Raw genomic sequence first — 16,099 nt, forward strand, 5'->3', positions numbered from 1 at the left:
AAACGGAATCGCACATAAAGGTGTCACGGAGGATAACTGACTGGACGTATTATTGCGGCGGGGTATGCGACGCTAGGCATTTGTTGGACTTTACACCACGGCGATAACGCGTGTGTGTGACGGTCCGGTTTACAGTTAAGCGGTGGCTGAGAAGGAGCTGACACGACCGCGGGGTGTCAACGTGTGACAACGCCGTGGCCGTGTCAAATACCCCCCCACCAAGCCGCCGCTGTACTCTAGAAATCAAATGAAATAGCGCGTATAGCGTTCCGTGTTTGGTCGAATATATTAGAGTGCGCATAGCGCAATAACAAGCCGCAATACTTACGTTGTATGTTTGATGGAGTGGGTGGTAGTGCCCCGCGGAGTGCGCGCAGCAGGGAGGGGGTTAGGGGTATAGACCCCGCGCGTAACGCGCTTGGGGTGGGAGGGAGCTCTTACTCGGCCGGGGGCTCCGGCTGTGCTGGGGAAGTGGGGCAGGAGAGGAACAGGTCCATCTCCCGAACCAGGCCGTCGTCCTCTAGCTCCATAGGCGTCTCCGGCTGCTCCTCCTGTGCTGGTGTTGACGCCGCCAGCACCCCGTCCACATACATGCCCGACGGCCGGCTGACAATAGCTGTTGTCACTGCTGGGGCTGCTGGGGCTGCTGCTGATGTTGTCGGTGTTGTTGCTGTTGTCGGTGGTGCTGTTGTTGTTGTCGGTGTTGTTGATGTCGGGTTTATGGGCGGTGTAAGGTCCCCACCGACGACGACCCCCCAACGTCGAAGCATATACTCCTTGTACTTCTTCGTCCGGCGTTCCCGCTCGGACGGAGAGTAGTACCGAGGAGTTTTGCTAGTCGTAGGGGTAGGCGTCGTTGCGGACCCTCCACTGCCCCTGGCGTATGGATGCTTCGGGCGACGTGACGTGGGTGGGGCGCTGTCTGGCCGCGTGGCGCGGAAAGACAGTAGAGGCCGAGGGGAGGGGACCACCCGCGTATTGCTTGTGGACGCCTCCCCTGGGCGGGAGAAGTGTTGGGACGCCACATTTATTACCCGACGAGGTTTGGGAGAAGGGGGAGCTTGGACTCCCGGAGCGGACGGGGAGGCGCGGGGGAGTGAGGTTAGCGCGATTTGTATTTCGCGCCTCACCTCCTCGCGACCCGCCCGCACGCCCCGTTCGTAGTGAGCTCGAGCCACCGGGTTCCTTAATACCTCGGGTAGGGGGGCGCGCGAAGCATCCTCCGCCGAGCGCAGTACGCGCGGGATGGGATCCGTCGGGAGGCCCACCCGGCCCGCCAATTGGCCAACCAACCGTTGGACCTCCTCGACGGATAAGGGGTTGGCTGGGTTGTTGTTGTTGTTGTTGTTGTTGCTCATGCTGAAAAATAAAAAAAAAAAAAAAAAAAACTACTAACTTTGCTTTTTCATACATGAGACATGAATTTTCCTTGGTGGGGACTGGTCCGTTAAGAACACGCCTTTACCGAGGCGTTCGGTTAATCTCACGGGGCCCCACCACTTCGGTGCAAAACCCGCACAAAATTGTCTATTCGCGTTCGATAAGTGATGCGCTTTATAGTACACAACGTCGCCGACCGCGTATTTTGTTTTGATATGAACGGGCGGCGGTGTTATTTTTGTGCTAGTGATTTGTCGTTCGCGCTCTAACCGGTCGTTATTGATAGTAGCAGGTGCTACCGGTTGTACTCGCTGCAGTAGCCAATCACCCGGTTTCTTACCTTCTCTACCTAATACGAGTACGGACGGTGCGTATCCGGTAGTCTCGTTGCGCCTATTGCGTAGAGCGAACAACAAAGGTGGCAATTTTGTATCCCAAGATGTATGACTCGACTCTGTTAATAAAGCGCGAAGTCCTTTTTTTAACTCTTGGTTCTTTCGTTCTACTGGGTTAGCCCGTGGGTGGTATATCGGTGTAGTCCAGGCCTCTGCCCCCCACCGATTTATCGCGTCGATCATTTCTTTGGACACGAGCGCACGGCCGTTGTCGCTTAAAATTACTCGCGCGTAACCGTAGCGTGAGAAGAACTCCCTTTCTAGCGCGTCTACAATCGTTTTCGTTGTAGGTGCGCCTATGGGGTACGCTTCGGTCCACCTGCTGAAGCAGTCAGTTACTACTAATAGGTTCGTCTTGCCCCTTGGTGTTCTAGGGTACGGTCCCATCAGGTCGATACTGATTACTTCCCACGGCTGTCTGGGTTGGCGCTTGACCATCGGGTCTTCGGGGCGCCTGTTTAAGGGCTTAGTGCACGCGCAAATGTGACACGATTTTACGTACATGCGCACGGCGTTTCTTTACCCTTTACAGTAGAACCGTTGTTTGACCGCTCGGTGCGTTTCTCTCCATCCGGGGTGACATGATAGGGGGTCATCGTGGTACCGCCAAATTATTNCATGATAGGGGGTCGTCGTGGTACCGCCAAATTATATGTTGTACTTTGTCGGTGGGGACGACTACCGGTGTGTCAGCGCCTATACGAATACGTAAGATTCCGTCCAACAAAAAAAATTCGTCCTTATTTTCCGCGGCCGGTTTTTCGTTCGCTATCGTAAGTTGCGCGTTTAAATTTTTTATGACCGAAGAGAGAAACTGGTCGTTGTTTTGCCACTCTCGTACTTCCCCCCCCGTGAACGGTCGGTCGCAGATCGCGTCGTTTGCCTCGGTAATGGAATAGATATTATCGAGAGTGGCGGTGGTTGTGGGCGGACTAGACATTGGCGCGCCTAACAAATTGTCGTCTAGGGCGTCTTCGTCAACAGGGGGTCCATCCGTTGGGTGACGTGACAACATGTCGGGTGCTTCGTTGTGTTTACCCGGTACGTTTGTCGTGGTGAAATTTAGGTTACCCAGATGTACTGGAATAACAGTAAAGTGATAACAGTGATAATACTTTGCTCTCATCAGTTTTTTTCTATTTTATTACTGTGTATGTACTTATTTTTTACGGACGCTTCCATTTGTTTTGTCTTTGTGCCATTTCAACCAACACATGTTTTCAAGCTCCATCTCGGCTGATTAACCGTAAGAATCGAAGTTTTGGATCTTTACTGTACATTAGGTACGCTTACACTATTTTGAACTCCAAGTTTTGTCAACAACCACCTTATCAATAAACTGTTTCAATCAGCTGTTCCTTAGTGACTTTAACGCTGGGCACTTTCACTTCGACTTATTTTTCACCTCCATTTTAGCTGGTGTACTATACTACAATACTGTATATTGGGTTGCATTCTTTTGTTCTTAAGGAGTTATCTTTAAGCATTTTAATTTATATTAAATACATATTTTTTTCCAATACTTTTGCACACAATAATGCCTTCATCACCTTCTTCTGTTGCCTCAAATACTCGTGCACAGTCTCATAAATCCCCTACTACTTCTGACATTATGAAGGCAATCGCATCGCTATCTACTTCTCAATCGTCGCAGTTCAGTGAACTTAAAAGTAGCATTTCGTCACTCACCTCTCAAGTAGCAGATCTGGTTACTGAGAATGCTTCTTTTCGGGCAGAAATTTCAGTGCTCCGCTCAAGACTAGATGTTCTGGAATCACGACCTGTCCTCTCTAGCGATTCACTTTCTATGATTTTACGTGAATCAACTGAACGTAGTAAAGTTGAATTTAATGCAATTGCTTATGGAGTGCCTGAGTCTGCTGCAAACACCGCTGTCTTAAGGTTTAAGGATGATCTCCTTTCCCTTAATAATCATCTCAGACAAATTTTTGTACCAGAACCTACTGAACCTAAGCTTATACGCCTAGGCAATAATAATGCGAGGAAACCGAGACCTTTGAAAATAATCTGCCGATCCAAGGCCGATGCTTCACAGCTCATTTCTAATTTTAATTCACAAACGCGGCAGGGTATATTATCTGAGCCCGGTTTTCGCATTGTTCGTGACAAAACCACGCTGGAACGCGAACTTTTACGTAAAGCTCATTCCGAGTTGCAGAGCAAAATGGATGGTGGCTCTTCTGACCTTACCATTTCATACATTAATGGTGTACCTTCAGTCATCAAAGCCGGTCCAAAAAACCCCAGAGGAAGAAGCAATCACCGTCCGAGTTCTACTCAGCATTCGCACTAGTTCCTGACTTCAACTCTGGTTTGCATGATTATTATAAAAATAATAATAATTGTACTTTATGCTGCTATTCTCATTCTACCTTCAACTCATTTTTATCTAATTTTAAAAATATTAAAACTAATTTTTCATCCATACCGTACTCTAAGTTTAATAATTTTAATGTTATACCTAATAATGATAATTGTTTTAATATTTACTACCAAAATGTACGTGGCCTTCGTAGTAAATTGTTTAATCTCCGAACTAATTTCATTTTGTTATCTTATGATGCTTATATTCTTACTGAGACTTGGCTTTCTGATGACATAACTAATTCCGAATTAGGTTTTGATGGGTATTTAATCTTTAGATGCGATAGAAACGCACGCACAAGTAACTGTCTTCGGGGCGGTGGTTCCTTAATTGCCATCAAAAAAGAGCTACGACCAATCTTAATTACGACCCCATATGACACTTGTGAGCAAGTTTTTGTTCGCCTTACTCTATCCAGAGGCCTCTCTGTTTTTTTAGCAGGAGTATATTTACCTCCTGGCACAAATTTGTCTGTTTATGAGAGTCATGTTGAGGCTCTTGACCGGGTCTGGAGATCTAAAGACTATGATCTTGGTTTTGTATGTGGTGACTACAATATGCCTAATGTCAATTGGTCCGCCTGTGATTCGGGTCTTGTTTATACAGGAAGTATAACTGACAAGGTCCGCCTTGTTGGTGATCAGTTTAGTCTCCTTCACTTCGTCCAGAAGAACCAAATTCCGAATAACACTGGATCTCCACTTGACTTAATTTTCACCAATAATGATTCTACCCAAGTCCTGCAGACTACTGATACATTAGTTCCATGTGACATTTATCACCCAGCCCTGTCCATCTCCTGTCCCTTTCCCTCAGCCTTTCCTATGCTCGACTCGCAACACACTTATTATGATTTTAATAATGCTAACTATGAGAGGATTATTCATAGACTAGAGAGTATTGATTGGTATAACGCCTTTGATTCAAGATCTGCAGATCGTTCAGCAGATTTCCTACAGAGTTTACTGCTTGATTGTATTCATGAATATGTTCCTTTACGAAACTTTCGAAATTCAACTTTTCCTATATGGGTCTCAAATAGGCTAAAGAAACTTCTTGCTAAGAAAAAACTATTGCATAAACAATATAAAATGTATGGTGGTCCTAATCGTTATTCAAATTTCTCTCAACTGCGTGCACAATGTAAATTTGAGTCAAAGCGTCTCTATAGTAATTATTTACGTAACATGCAAGATCGCTTATGTGTAGATCCTAAATCATTTTGGGAATTTATTCGGAGTAAACGTGGTGTCTCTACAATACCAGATGAGGTTCATCTTGAGGAGTCTAAGGCTTCTGGTGATCAAGTTGCTTCTTTGTTTGCTTCTCACTTCTCATCTGTGTATGGTGACCCTCGATTTACCTCTAATGATTTATCCAATGAACTTACAAACAATCAATTTTCACACCTTCCTTCTAATTTGTCAATTTCGATTGATGAAGTTAATGCAGCGCTCAACTCTTTGTTAAATGCTCGTGGTTCTGGCCCTGATGGCATTTCCGTTAATCTACTGTATCACTGCCGTGCCTCTCTCAGTTTACCGGTCACTTTAATTTTTAATCAATCACTTGCAGAAGGGGTTTTCCCTTCCGTGTGGAAAATAAGTCGAGTTACGCCAATTCTCAAGTCTGGGGATCCAGCTAATGTTGCTAATTACAGACCCATCTCCGGCCTTCCTATCCTAGGTAAACTATTTGAGTATATAGTACTGAAACGAATTGAACGTTCCTTCTTAACCACCTTATCAATTGACCAACATGGTTTCTTTCCAGGTCGCTCGACTGCGACAAGTCATGTAGTTTTTGTATCTTACCTTCACGCGGCGTTCGAATTGGGTAATCAAGTTGATGTGATATATACGGACTTTTCTAAAGCGTTCGACTCATTAGACCACAAAGCACTTCTATATATTCTAGATAGACTTGGTGTTGGCGAGCCACTTTTATCATGGTTTACCTCTTACCTCAGTGGGCGACAACAATTTGTCAGCCTCTTCGGTAAGTCATCTGATCTCTTCCGGGCATCATCTGGTGTTCCACAAGGCAGCCATTTAGGTCCCTTATTGTTTAATATTTTTATTAACACTATGTGCTCAGTTGTTTCCCCTTGTCGTCTTCTACTTTTTGCCGATGATTCTAAAATTTTTCACATGATTACCTCAAACAATGACTGCCTCGCTCTCCAAAATACCCTCAATAAATTCTCCAATTGGTGTAGTACCTTTAATTTATCTCTTAATATTTCTAAATGTAAAGTAATGACTTTTTTTCGCTCCAAGTCAGTGATATCTTTTGACTATAAGCTTGATGGTATATCTATTCAGCGTGTTAATCAGGTCCATGATTTAGGCATATTATTTGTACCTTCCCTTAATTTCAGCCCTCATATTGATTATGCAACCAGCAAAGCTTTTCGTGTTTTGGGATTTATAAGACGGCACTCAACCAATTTCAGCTCTCCCAAGTGCCTTTTAGCTCTCTATTGCGCACTTGTCCGGTCGGTTATTGAATATGGGTCTATTGTTTGGTCACCATATACCGCAGTTGATATCTGTCGGATCGAACGTGTACAAAGTAGTTTTATGCGTTTCGCCGGTTATTGCCTCAACATTTCTCATCCACCACATGAATACGAGCCAGTAAGTCAAGCTCTGAGACTTGTTCCTCTTTCTGTTAGGCGTGATAATTTTGGTATCACTTTTATTCAGCGTCTGATAGAAGGTCAAGTTGATGCTCCCAGGCTTCTTGGAGAACTATGTTTTCGGATTCCTAGTAATACTAGGCTTCAGTGTACTTTTTATATCCCCACCAATAAATCTAACTTCTCCAGGAATGCTCCACTTATAAGGATGATGTATAATGCAAATAATAAAATATGTTATTAAACCATTTATAGTACGAAGTGCCCACATCCTGTTTTATATAATTTACACCATGTATATTTTATTTATTATTTACCATGTCTTTTTTTCTCTCTAATATTAGCTAGTATGAGTTATGTGTTTATTAGTTGTTATCTGTTGTCCAATTTTGTTATTATCTGTTAATTTTGTAAAAGCCGTTTGGCGTTGATTATAATATAATAATAATAATAATAATGTAGCGCCCAGCGGGTCAACTTACTGTTTGTTCCCTTCGCTTTGTGCAGATAAGTTAGCGCTGAATTATCTGTATATAACTCGAAAGGGGCGTACTCTAAGTATGACCTAAATTTATCGGTTGCCCATATGATCGCTAGACATTCGCGCTCGACAGCGGCATAACGTTTTTGCGTATCCGACAGCTTTTTACTCGCGTAAGCGACGATATCCTTTTCCCCCGGTTTTTGTCCGTGTTGAAATAATACCGCCCCTACGCCTAGTTCACTAGCGTCGGTTTGTAGGCAAAAGATCTTTGTGTAGTCGGGGGAGGAAAGGCGTGGTGAGTCGCATATTGCCGATTTAATGTGCTCGAAAGCGTGTTGTTGTGGTTGAGACCACGACCATTTCTCCCCTTTCTTTAACAGGTGGGTGAGGGGATCGATGCTGTCCGCATAGTTGTCGACAAACTGACTATACCAGTTGCATACCCCTAAAAATTTTCGTATATCCCTTACATTGCGTGGGACTGGAATATCGCGTATAGACTGTAATTTTTCCGGCTCTTTGTCTATGCCTAACCCATGCACCCGGTGTCCCAAAAAAGAAATTTCAGAATACCCGATTTTACACTTTTTAGTGTGGCATGTTAGGCCATGACGCATTAGGCGTTCTAGAACCTTGCTAAGGTGGTCTAGATGTGTTTCGACACTGTCCGAAAAAATTAAAATATCGTCCAGATAGACTTGAACGAAGTCGTCGATGTACCCCCTAAGTACTTCGTTCATTAAGCGTACGAAGGTCATGGGTGCATTCTTAAGTCCGAACGGAAGTACACGAAACTGAAATAAGCCCTTTTTCGTTCTGAACGCGGTGTATTCGCGTACGTTTTGCTGTAACGAGCATTGCCAGTAACCCGATTTTAAATCGAGTGACGTGAAAATTTTTGCCCCCCTCATGCTTCTAATCATCTCGTTTAGATTAGGCATGGGATACGCGTCTGATACGGTCACATCGTTAAGTCGCCTATAGTCGACACATAAGCGATATGAGCCGTCTTTTTTCTTGGCCAGCACGACTGGTGCTGACCAAGGAGAAGTGCTGGGTTCTATGAGCCCTTGTGATTCCATGTCGCTTACCATTTCGTCTATCGCTTGTTGTTTGTGTAGCGGGTACGGATATGGTTTTTGCGCGATAGGCGTCGGGTCTTTTAGAACGATGTTGTGTTCGATAAGCTTTGTGCGACCTACCGTGTCGTTAAAAACTGCAGAATAATTTTTTATCGTGCGCGTTAATAATGCGTGTGTATGTGGGTCGCCTGCTATATCTAGTGTTGAGAGATCTACGTCGGGTAGCGTGTGCTGAGTACTCGCTTTCCAACAAGCTGTAGTGCGTCGCGTCGCGCCCAAGTGAATTGTACATGCAGCGTAGTCCCAGGAGACTTCCTGTTCTGTTAGAAAGTCGTGTCCCAGGAGTACGTCACAGTACAGATTCTCTAAGATAACAGCCGTAAACTTTACTTGTAGATCCGCAATTTTTGTTATAAAAGTGGCTGTGCCGGCCGTGTGTGATGTGTGGCCGTCAGCTAATCTAACTGGAGGTGTTTGTCCGTTGTGCACAATTCCGAATTTGTGAGCTGTTGCTCGAGTGGTATACGATTTTTGCGCTTGAGAGTCAAGTAAGGCCGTCACAAAACCGTTGTCAAATTCCAACTCCACAGCGGGAGTAGTAATTTTACGCGGGCGTGTTTGTGCGGCAGTACTCAAGTGGTTAGCGGTTCGAACGGGGGGCGTTGAAACGGTTTGTTCGCCGGCAGTATTAATTGCCATAAGCGGGTAGGCCGTTCCTGCCGTATTCCCCTCCCCCACGGTGGTCAACATATCGTTGGCCCGACTCGCGCTATAGTCGTTACCCATTAAGTCTACGAACGCGTGACAAGTATTTCGAATAATCTTATGGTCCTCATTGTGGATGAGGGGTGTGGTGGTGGTGAGGTGTGGTGCTACAGCGTGCCCACTATAATGACAGTGGGGCTGTAGGGGTGTTGGTGAAGTTGGTGTGAAAGAAGTGTGCATAAGATTATTCAAAATAGAATCATTTTGTTCGCAGGAAGCGCATCCGTTCTTGCTACCCGAGTTGACTGAACGGGCGGTTTGGTCGGCGCGCTGATTAGTGCGATGATGTTTTGAGCGGAATTGCGTTTGTGAGCCCGGAGAATGGACTAGTTTCTCCGTGGCTGTTGTCCGTTTCCCGGCACTGTCGGTCTGTTAGGACATTCGCTTTGCCAGTGATCGGCTCCGCAAAAGCGACAGGGTCGGGGGGGACGCGGATCGGGCGGTGCGTTTGGCCGCGGTCGCGTTCTTTGCGGTTGCTGCGAGGGTGATATGGCAGCCACGTACGGATTAGCGTTATTAATAAGTCTGCCCGTACGTATCGGTCGGTCTAGATCGTTCGCGATTACGCGTAAGTCATCTAAGGTACGCGGACATCGCATTCTTACGTTACCGTAATATTCGTTACGTAACAGACTGACTACCCGATCTACAATGTGCTGCTCAGAGCAACTGGGGCGAGCGCGCATCGCTAGACGTTGTTTATTTATGATAAATTCAGTCATGCGCTGATGTGGCCCCTGTTGCGTCGTCATGAGTTCGTTTTCTAATTCAGCTTGTATGCTGTTGTTATCGAACGTCGTGAGAAATTCCCTCGCAAATTGTCGCCAGGACATGTTGTTTAACTTGATGGTTTCCCACCAAGTTAATGCCATGCCCTTTAAAAATTGTACGCCCGTTTTTACCCATAAATCGCGATCTATGCCTGCTTGGGCCAATAGGTTTTCTACCTGTTCTAGAAACTCGCGTGGGTCCTCCTCATATTTTCCCGTAAACTCGGGGGAAGGGGGTCGTACAATAGGCGAATAATTAAGTGGCCCGATCGCCGTGTGCGTGAGCGAACGGGTCGATGATGATGGGGACAAATCGCGTGTCGGTGGCGCGAATGTGTTCGTCGCGAAGTGCCCCGGTTGGTGTGGGCGCGCGTCTACGTTGTAAACCGCGTCGTGCGTGTTCGCTCGAAGAAGCGATGGTGACGTGCGCGGAGTCTGACTGGCTAATCGCTGTAGGTTAAGCGCTTCGCGCTCCTCGATTTCAGTCAGGCGCTGCTGTAGGGCCGCGTCATTTTGAGTCGTGTTGCTGGGCCCAAAAGTTACGCGGCTCGGTTCGGACAGACGCGCGTAAGTAGAACGGTTGGTTTCCGTCGTTTCTCGCGTCATATGTGCGGTGGCGAACGGATTACGTATAGTCTCGTTGTGTGTATCGCGGCTTACAATCGTTTGTGAAAGAGATCGTATTTCTTGCGTAATGCGAGACAGTGCTCTCTCCACTTCAGACATGCGCGCATCCATACGTGTATTAAGAGATATATCGCGTAAACTTTGTCTTACTGCGCCTATCTCCTCCGTTGCGTGAGATATTGAACGCACCGTATATAAGTCATCGGTATACGCTGCGTTCACACTACCGTTAGGACGGCCGGTTGCCAGAGACCATTCGTGTAGAGATTCCTCTTCAGGGTCCTCTCGCGCCAGGTTAACCGGTCGGTCCGCGTATGTGGTTGGGTCGACGGTCCGGCATAACGCGGGGACTTCGTCAACCTGAGACTCGCGTTCCGTCGCGAGCGTCTCGTAATGAAGCGGCGGGCGTTCGGGCAGAATCGCGTTCGATGGGTCTAGCCCCTCACTGCGTAAACTATTCTCCAAGACTGCCAGCATATCGCTTTTTGTCGTGGGGCCGTTTAACTGCCTATAAGCGCATTCGCGCAATAATTCCCGACGGTTCATTTGAGCGAGAGTTTTACCGGTCATAGTGAACGTTCCTTACGTATTTATCGAAAATAAACAAAAATAAATAAAAGAAACGCACGCGCTTATTTGTTTTTGTTATTTAGAAATACGATATCGCCTATTGCGAGAATACGCACTGTGTGTTCGCGTATGAACGTCAACAATGTCGGCCGTTTGTATTATTATTGTTATTATTATTGTAGTTGTGATTGCAATAATATTGTGGTATTGCGTTGATAGTGGTATGCTATAGCACTATGATACTAAATAGTATATGGAAATGCGATTATTACGATAGAAGTCGTATAATGATTGTGGAGGTCGGAAATAATAATACAAACGATTTTATGGGACCCGGTTATTAAATGTAACGATCGCTGTGGTATGATAACGCGTATGATCACCCTACCTGCCTAGCGGTTTTATCGAAACACTTAAATGATTGTGTTCGCGGCGTTGTGCGACTCAAGGTCGTCAGTGCGCGTGTATGTATAAATACGAAATCGCCAGAAATCCACTTTTACCGTGTTTAAAAATACACCGAAGGTGGAAATCTACTACTCGCGAGGTAGATAGTATTTATACGACCGGGTGGGAATTTCACTGCTGTCACCAGTGAAGTAGAAGTTAAAAATACCCGTAGTACAGGGAGGTAAGGAAAATTTCGCTGTCTCTTTTAAATAAAATTCAAAATTTATGTAATTAATATAAAATGTCAGCAGTATTTTCTTACCTTATTAAAAAGTTATTCCGGTTTAGATCTTTGCCGGGGAGCCACTTGTTAGTGGGTAAGTGTTGAATGAATAGTCGACACAAGATTAAGTTTCTAAATGGCGTGAGCCGTAGTTTATTGTAAAAGTTACAACAAAAGAAGAAAACCAAAAAAAAACAAATTATTGAAAATGATAAAACTAGGTAGTATGGTTCACAGTAATAAGATGATTTAAAAGAAAACACTAAAAAAATATGTGTATTCGTAGTGAAAGTATTAAGAGCACAAAAACAAACGAAGGCCGAAAAACGGAATCGCACATAAAGGTGTCACGGAGGATAACTGACTGGACGTATTATTGCGGCGGGGTATGCGACGCTAGGCATTTGTTGGACTTTACACCACGGCGATAACGCGTGTGTGTGACGGTCCGGTTTACAGTTAAGCGGTGGCTGAGAAGGAGCTGACACGACCGCGGGGTGTCAACGTGTGACAACGCCGTGGCCGTGTCATGTTTTATTAATTTTATACACATAAATAAGTATGTTTTTTTTTTACTATAATTCTATTTGTATTAAGAAACTATATCCTGTAAATTAATTTACCATTTCATCTTTAATGGAACCAAAAGACTAAATTTTTTAATTTAATTTGTTTTAATAATTTAATTAAGTAATACAAGGATTTACCAAAATATTGTATCATGTTATAATTTCTACTACTTATTTTGAATAATACAGTTGTTGTCTATAAAATTTTTTTTTACCTATGCAGTTGTATAATATATTATGGCCAATGTCAGATAATTATAAAATATTTTTTTTTATACACGGGCCAATGTCAATTTTTATTCTTTATTTTAGTTACTTAATTGTTAGTTTATCAAAGTTATTATGGAAAAAAGAAAAACAAATTGAACCATAACAATTATATCATGTTAAAATAAAAACTAAAAATTTAAGAGATATTTCTAAAAATGGCCAATTTTAATAATCGAGTTTCCCGAAAATGGACATTTGTGACATTGGCCCTTCTTGCACCAAGCCACAGATATATATATATATAGAATAGCTATAACTATAGCCTACAATCAATGATGATAAAAGCAGCAAACATTTTGAGTAGAGATTTAGTGATTCTATCGTCGAAAACTAGTTTTAACTACATTGCTACCCTCAGTTGCATTGGAACAGTGTGTAAGTAAGTTGAATTAATATTCATATATATATTTAATTAATATACATTTTTTTTTCAGTAAAATGGTAATCATAAATCATTTTTATGACGGTGGCCGAGATGGTAGTGGCCAAGGTGGACGTGGCCAAGGTGAACGTGGCCGAGGTGGTCGTATGAATGTATTCAAAGGGAGTAAGTAATAGTTTTTCTTAAAATTATAATTTTTTCTGTTTTTTTTATTATTTAAGCATAAAAGNGTAAGTAATAGTTTTTCTTAAAATTATAATTTTTTCTGTTTTTTTTTTTATTTAAGCATAACACAACAATAATATTCCAATCCAAACATTCATTTAATTATGATTTATATTAAACATTTGCAATATAGTTTAAACAAAATTTGAATTACATTTACATATTTATTATATTAAAATTAATTTATGGTACATATATCGTTGCCGTAGTGTAAAAAGTGTATAAATTTTTTATTTATTATATAAATAAAAAATTTTTAATTTTGTATTTTTTGGAACTTTTAAATAAGTTGAAAAACTTAAGAATACATTTTTAAACAAATTAATTTGATATTTTTCAATATTTAAATCACATCAAAATTGAAGATTCAGAGTGACTTAATTTTTTTTTTTAATTTTAAATTATTATTGTTAAAATAAGTTGTGAAAATCTCATTTGGTTATTTCTTGTACAGCGGCGACAATATGGTATATTTTGCTTTACCATTAATTTTGAAAAGCCGTTTTTGTAATTAATAGGAAAATAAGTGTTTAAATTCTACTAAATATCGTTTATTTTGCGTTAGAACATTTTTATTCACAAGCGATGCAATATAATATTATTATTGAAATAATCGTTTATATATCATATATATTAATCCGTAATAATAATTATAACTATTCTAAACCTTTATTTTACTTAAGACAAATATTTTCTATGCTTTTATATTAACACTGTAATAATATTTACAAAATTCGAGTAACTTAAAGTTATATCTTAGCTAGAGTCCTATGATATAGTGTTTAATATTCATTTTCAAAAAAGTAACTCTGAATAATATGATGAAATATGTTTAAAAAAATAATTACGCTTTCCCGAATTCTTTTAAATTAAAAATTATTTAAACAAATTATCAATGATGATGATAAGGTGACAAATTTTCCTATCCTTCTCTTAAAAGAACGTTCAATATTTATTGTTAAATCTNAAAGAACGTTCAATATTTATTGTTTAATCAAAATTCCTTATATTACAGTTATAAAAATCGAACCTTATAGTATTTGTTAAATATACAGTCTAAATTCTCAATCTTATTTATTATTTATTTTCAATTTTGTAGCATGTAACTATTGTAAGAATAGAGATCACTTGGCCAAAACTTGCAAAATAAAGAAACAGCAGCAAAATCAACAACAACAACAACAGCAGCAGCAGCAGCAACAACAACAACAGCAGCAGCAACAACAAAATCAACAACAACAGCTACAACAACAACCAACAGAAAAATGCTGCATATTATAAATAAATACATTTTTCTGTAGTGTTTTTTTTTTTTAATAAAAATTTTATAAATAACTACTTATTTGTTTTTTTATTTTTATCATTTTATTATTTATTCTAAGGTGTATATAAAGTAATCATATTGGATAAACATAGGCTGCATGAGTTTAGTACTTCAAATATACATCAGTAAACACATATCATTTGTGATCAGCAAATGATAAAAATTCGAAGTAGAGTTAAATTTTACATTTTTGTATACATTACGATAATTTAGGAATCTAAAAATATTTTACTTTAAGGTTACTTTACTTTTACTTTNAATCTAAAAATATTTTACTTTAAGCTTGGTCACTACAAACTCTGAAATAAATTTTAATTCAATGTAAGAAAAGAAATTCTCTATTTAGTGTTGTGTAATGTACTACAATTTATCTCAATAGTTGCTTTAAATTATGCATTCAGGTTGATCAATTTATTTATTATTATTAACTTTAGGACTTGATATATAAAAATTAGTATGGTCGTAATTTCAAATGTGAAATACTATAGTTTTTCAGTATAATTGCGAAGTTTAGAAAGTAATTAAAATAGTAGTGGTTTGATTTCAACATAAAAGCCCAAAAAACTATAAACTCAAGTTTCAATCATTCAATATTTAATCTTATTTTATTTTCCTTTAGTAAAATACATTTGTTTAATCTAAAACTTATCAAAAAGTTTTTTGGTGATGTCTAAAAGAAAAAATTTTAATTAATAAATTATTCAAAATACATTATAATTATAAGTCGAGAAAATATTCATAACATTCAATTTACAAATTTGTTTAATGGTCTCAGGAATTTAAATGAACAAAGCATTTATTTTTAATTAAAAAGAAAATTTGACGTAATTTTGTAACTATGTAGGTAATTTTTAATTAGTATTTCTAACATGTTTAAATTACATATTAAATAAAGACGTTTTAAATACAATTTTTTTTGGAGGAGGTTATTTTAAAAAACAACTTTGTACTTGGTAAACTCAATTAAAAATAATATAAGGAAGTCTANGTACTTGGTAAAATCAATTAAAAATAATATAAGGAAGTCTAAAAAAATTGTCATCAATCTCTACTTCTAGTAGTATCTCTACTATATGTTATTTCAAAATACTAATAATATGTTTGCATTTTATTTTTTATATGTAAATACTCATTTTTTACTAGTTAGTAATAATATCAAAAATTAGAAGTGATAGAAAAAGTCTAATTTTAGATTTGAAAACGGCGCGAAAAGTTGATTTAAAAAAGTATATTTTTGATTCTGATGAATGTTTCTTGTAGTCCAGTGTATAAAACTTATAACTTTGTTCACTGTTATAACTTTAACAAAAATGACCAAATCAGTATAATTTTTTTTTATTTAGATGCATGTCTTTACTTATCATTTGTTTTTTTTATAAATCTAACTCTTTACCTGCCCACAAGTGGGATTCAAAATTATAACTTTCTTTTTTTTTAGTTAAAGTAAATCATTAAAATTAAATCAGTTCTGGATATTTCAATTGTAGAATCTTTTTAAATACTAAAAATTACTTAGAAATGATTACTATGATTTCTATTTAGGTGTTCTATTACGA

At 40.1% G+C, this 16,099-nt stretch overlaps 1 protein-coding gene across 1 annotated transcript; it reads left to right on the top strand.

The window, feature by feature from the left end:
- Window positions 1–12,692: 12,692 nt before the first annotated feature.
- LOC126897365 (uncharacterized protein DDB_G0282951-like) lies at window positions 12,693–14,500 on the top strand. The gene is made up of 3 exons (XM_050670900.1): window positions 12,693–12,991; window positions 13,047–13,159; window positions 14,319–14,500. Exons 1-3 carry the CDS (start codon window positions 12,885–12,887, stop codon window positions 14,498–14,500), a joined length of 402 nt encoding a protein of 133 aa, XP_050526857.1. The 5' UTR covers window positions 12,693–12,884.
- Window positions 14,501–16,099: the final 1,599 nt, after the last annotated feature.

The sequence above is a fragment of the Daktulosphaira vitifoliae genome, unplaced genomic scaffold (assembly GCF_025091365.1).
Source record: "Daktulosphaira vitifoliae isolate Bord-2020 unplaced genomic scaffold, ASM2509136v1 Scaffold_2, whole genome shotgun sequence".
NCBI classification, from domain to species: Eukaryota; Metazoa; Arthropoda; class Insecta; order Hemiptera; family Phylloxeridae; genus Daktulosphaira; species Daktulosphaira vitifoliae.